A 4656-nucleotide genomic window follows, 5' to 3' on the forward strand; every position below is an offset into this window, starting at 1 on the left:
GAGCCCCACCAGTGGCAGCCCCAAATGGCTCCCCGCGTGCACTGCTCTGCCTGCCCTGCCTGCAGGGCACTGGCCATCTGTGATACCCTGAAAGTAAAATACAAGCGTCTGGGGAGGCTGCAAGCTCCCAGCCTGCTTGGGCTCTCCATGCCCTGGTGGCTGGGGAGAGCACCCCAAGCCTGGGGAGATCCCTGTCATCGCCGTAGGAAGGTGCTGGAGTGAAGGAGCGGGGTTTCGGGCTTCCCAATCACTCCCAGGGACACCGTGGTTCGTAGCTGGGGCCTCACCGTGGGGTTATTCAGGCATGTTCACCCCCACCTTTTGCTGTGTGGCCCCATTCTGCAAACCCCCAGGCACTTTTCTTTGGAGCCTGGCTGCAGCAAGGCTGGATGCATTTCAGCTTTGACCTGCCCCAGGCAAAGTGAGAAGGGTGACTGTGGCTGTTTGTCAGGTGGGGAAACTGAGGCATGGAGCAAGTACCAAGGACCGCATCCCTCATGCATGTACTGGGGAGCGGTGCCAGGCAGTTTGGGGGGGGGAGGAGTAGGTGGGTGGCTGCTGCCCATCAGCTCCGCGCCCAACTTTGGCACTGCCTGCCTTGGAGGGACACTGGGGACCACAGGAGGGTGACACAAAAGCCACTGTGGGGTGACACCAGGTGCACAGGAGACGCTGGGGGGGAGGCCAACAGAGGGGCCAGGGGTGATGCTGGGACTCAGGTTTTGTGGAGGAGCCCTTTCTCCATCCCCTCTTTCCCCAGTGCCTCCCCAACACCCCTCACCCCTGGCAAGCTGAGCTAATGGCCCTTGGTGGCCTCTCCTCTTTCGCAGGCATCAGCTCTGTCACCGGAGAAGGTGACATGCCCAGCAGCATGCCCTGGGTATCACCGCTGCCACGGCGGCTGTGGGGCTGGCCCAACATGAAGGCAGTTGTCACCGCTGGGGTGTTTATAACCATCCTCTGGAACCTGAGGTACTTCCTCAACCCCTCTGAGGTCTCTGGAGAAGCCTCCAAGCAGACTGAGCCGCTGGTGGTCCTGGTATGGAAATGGCCCTCAAAGCAGGTCCCCAACATCAGTGGGGACGTCTGCCATGAGCTGTATGGCATCGCAGGCTGCTGGGTCACCACAGAGCGGCAGCTCCTGGGCCAGGCAAATGTGGTGGTGTTCCCCCATGCCAGACTCCAGCCCGGCAGGGACAGGCTGCCCAAGGAGAGGCCACCAGGGCAAAACTGGGTATGGGTTTCCCTGGAGTCCCCATCCAACACTAAAGCTCTGGCAGGATGGAACCAGACCTTCAACTGGGTGATGACCTACAGACAGGACTCAGACATCTTCATCCCCTATGGCAAACTTGTGCCAAACCTGTCAGGCACTGTGAACATCCCCACAAAGACCAACTTGGTGTCCTGGGTTATCAGCAATTACCACAGGACTCAGAAAAGAGCTGAAGTCTACAAAAACCTCTCCAGGTACCTCCACGTGAACATATATGGGAAAGCAAACAAAAAGCCTCTTTGCAAGGACTGCCTCTTGCCAACAACATCCAAGTCCAAGTTCTACCTGGCCTTTGAGAACTCCATCCACCAAGACTACATCACTGAGAAGCTCTGGAGGAACTCGCTGATGGCCGGCACTGTGCCTGTGGTGCTGGGGCCTCCCCGGGCCAACTATGAGCAGTTCATTCCTGCAGACTCCTTCATTCATGTCGATGACTTTGGTTCCCTGGCAGAGTTGGCCACCTTCCTGAAGACTATGAACTCCAGCCGTTACCAGCAGTTCTTCGCCTGGCAGAAGAGGTACAGCGTGAAGCTCTATGCCGACTGGAGGGAGCGGATCTGCACCATCTGCACCGCCTACCCCAGCCTGCCCCGCGGCCATGTCTATCCTGACCTGGAAAGCTGGTTTAACAGCTAATGCGGGGCTGGTGTGTGCTGGGACCATCAGGGACACATCCGAGCAGAGGATACTGCGGTGGGGGGAGCATGGGGCACCCTCCTACAGACCAGGACAAGGGGCAGGGAGGGATGCGGGAGACCTGGCGTCTCCTCCCAGTCCGGCTGTTGCCACACTGGGACCTTGAGCAACTCCACGTGACTTAATTTCTTGCAAAACGGGACTAACCCCCTCACCCCCAGACCTGATGCTGACCTACCTCGCCAGGCTGCTCTGGAAATCAAAGCCACAGTGCTGCAGATGCTCTGCCTATGGCACAGGGGCTGGGCAGGGCCAGGGGGGCTGCAGAGAGAGCTCAGGGCTCCCCAGCCTTCCCCTGCAATTGCTCTGTGTGTCCCCCCAGCACCCTGTGCTGAGTGGCAAAGCCCTGGTGGCAGAGGCCCCATGGTGACATGTGGAGGAGCCGAGCTCAGGGCAGCCCAGGGTGGGGGCCAGTGCCCTGCAGCAGGGGTGGAGAGCACAGCCTCTACTCCACCACTTCCTGGCACAGCCCAGCAGCACCCATTTCCCCCCCACACCCCCACTCTTGAGTTGTGGGTGTCACCGTGCCGGTGATGACCATCAGGACACAGGATGCTCTTGAGACCAATCTCAGCCTGCTCAGTGCCAGGCCAAGGCAGAGAGGGATGCTGTGGTTTCTCACTCCCTTGTCAGCACGCCTGCCCTGCTGCGGCAGGAAGCTGGCGAGGCGGTGGCGTCTGGAGCCTCACAGCGAGCCCAGAGCAAAGCTGGTCCCTTGGGCACCCTGCAGCACCAGCAGCCTTCTCTGTGTGCCCTTGGCACTGCCAAGCCCCTGCACACCCTGTGCTGTGCATGCACCCCGCACCACAGGCTCTCTGCTTGGAGGGCACACTGCACTGTGGGCACCCTGCACCACACAGACTGTGCACAGAGAGACTCCTGTGCTATGAGCACCCTGCAGCACACACCCCCTGTGCCCTGGAGAGGGGCAATGCCCAGACATTGGGCATCTCCCAGGGAAAGCACCCATCTGGAATCAGTGCAGATGTCAGGGTTGGGTGACAGGACCAGGGTGGGGAGGGTGACATGACTGCTCCATCCGTACCTTCCTCTGGACCCCTTGACTTGGTGCTGACAACCCGATATAAACGACTTATTTTGTCACAGGTTTCCCCTGGTTTCCCTCACCACAGCCCCAAAGTCACCCAACCTCACCCTTCCCACCCAGCAAGCTGCCTGCTGCCCTCTGGGACCTGCTCCCTCTGCCCGGGGTGCAGTGGGACGTAGTTGTGTGGAGACACCCCTTCAGCAAACGGGACATTCCTGCCCCAAGCTGGCACTTCACTGTCCCCAGCCCAGCCCTCGCTGAATTGCAGTTACAGGCATGACACTCTTCTGATTTCTGTGGCTTCCGATTTCCGTTCCATTTTGTCTTCTGGGTCAACTGAAAACAGAGCAGGAGGGGCTCCAAGTGCCTGTGGGCAGGGCACTGGGGTCGGGATATTTGGGGGTCCTGCAGGGTGCTGGGGCTCTGGCCTGGCTGGCCTTTTGCTGGAGGGGGAAATCAGATGGTGGAAATGTGGAGAAGCAAACCTCAAGGAGGCGACATCCTTCCCAGGCTTTCTGCTACCGATCCAGCATCCAGCATCCCCAGCTCACCCACCAAAATTGCCAGGCAGCCATGGAGGGGGGCAGTTTCTAGTGGGTGCCGTGCCTGGCTGTGTCCCCACCATGCCAGCAGGCAGGGACACAGCCCTGGGCACCCAGGCACTGGGGAGCAAGTCGGGACACGGGGCAAGCCAAGGCAATCCTGCCCCATGGGGCTGGCACCTGCCCCGGTGTGCCCCCCAGCCTTTGCTGCATCTGAGGTGCCTGCAAGCGGCTCCCTGCAGCGGATGCAGGCGGGCAACTCCTGTGCCTGCATCCTCACCCTACCCTGTGCTCCCTCTGGCAAGTGATTCCCCTTGTCCAGCAAACCCATCGAGGACATCAGTGTGGCCAACGAGTGGCACCACAGGCTGGTGGCAAACCAGGCTGCAGAGGTGGTGGCCTGAAGACTGGGGTGTCATCCCCAGACACTTGCTTCTCCCATCTGGGCTGGCACCACCCAGCATGGCCACCGCGAGGCTGCCTCGGCTGGACCATACCCACAGAGCATTCCTCGCCCACCGGTGCCACGCTGGCAGCCCCGTGGCAAGGACAGCCCAGGCTTCTCCTACCTGTCCCCTGCCCACCCTGAGGTGGAGCAGCCTGCGAGATCCCACTAGGTTTCCTCCCTTTCCAAAAGCAGCTATGGAAAAAACAGCTCAAACCAGGTGGAAGATGATGCCCCTCCTCCCCGTCCCGACCACCTCTGCTTTGGGAGGGCACAGCCCCTACAAGCTGGTGTCCCTCTACGGCAAGCTGCCACTCCTGGTGGTGGGCTGGGCTGCAGGCAGCCAAGAGCAGGATGTTGGTGGCACGACAGGGACAGGTCAGCCCTATATGTGTGTACTGGTCCAGCCCCACTGTGCCCCTGCACGCAGCCAAATCCACGCCACCAGGCTGCCTGGTACCGTGCAGGAGCAGGCATGCAAAGGAGGCCAGGAAAGGGTTAACTCACTCTCATGCCCCAAAGAACTGAGATTTATTTAATTGCCAGACGGAATGTGATTAGGAAAAAAAAAAATAAAAAATCATCATCAACTACAGCAGGCTCAGAGGCACAGGGGTGCTAGCAGCATGGACAGGACAGTGTCAGG

At 60.0% G+C, this 4656-nt stretch overlaps 1 protein-coding gene across 1 annotated transcript; it reads left to right on the forward strand.

Annotated features, from left to right (window-relative positions):
* The first annotated feature begins 871 nt into the window (after nt 1-871).
* FUT7 (fucosyltransferase 7 (alpha (1,3) fucosyltransferase)) lies at nt 872-1915 on the forward strand. Its single transcript, XM_009890264.1, has one exon. The coding sequence runs from the start codon at nt 872-874 to the stop codon at nt 1913-1915; it is 1044 nt and encodes a 347-aa protein (XP_009888566.1).
* Nucleotides 1916-4656: the final 2741 nt, after the last annotated feature.

The sequence above is a fragment of the Charadrius vociferus genome, unplaced genomic scaffold (genome assembly GCF_000708025.1).
Source record: "Charadrius vociferus isolate BGI_N301 unplaced genomic scaffold, ASM70802v2 scaffold398, whole genome shotgun sequence".
NCBI lineage: Eukaryota > Metazoa > Chordata > Aves > Charadriiformes > Charadriidae > Charadrius > Charadrius vociferus.

Bases quoted from the DNA above. Each gene is read 5' to 3' on its own strand.
- FUT7 (XM_009890264.1), top strand. From the start codon at position 872: ATGCCCTGGGTATCACCGCTGCCACGGCGGCTGTGGGGCTGGCCCAAC.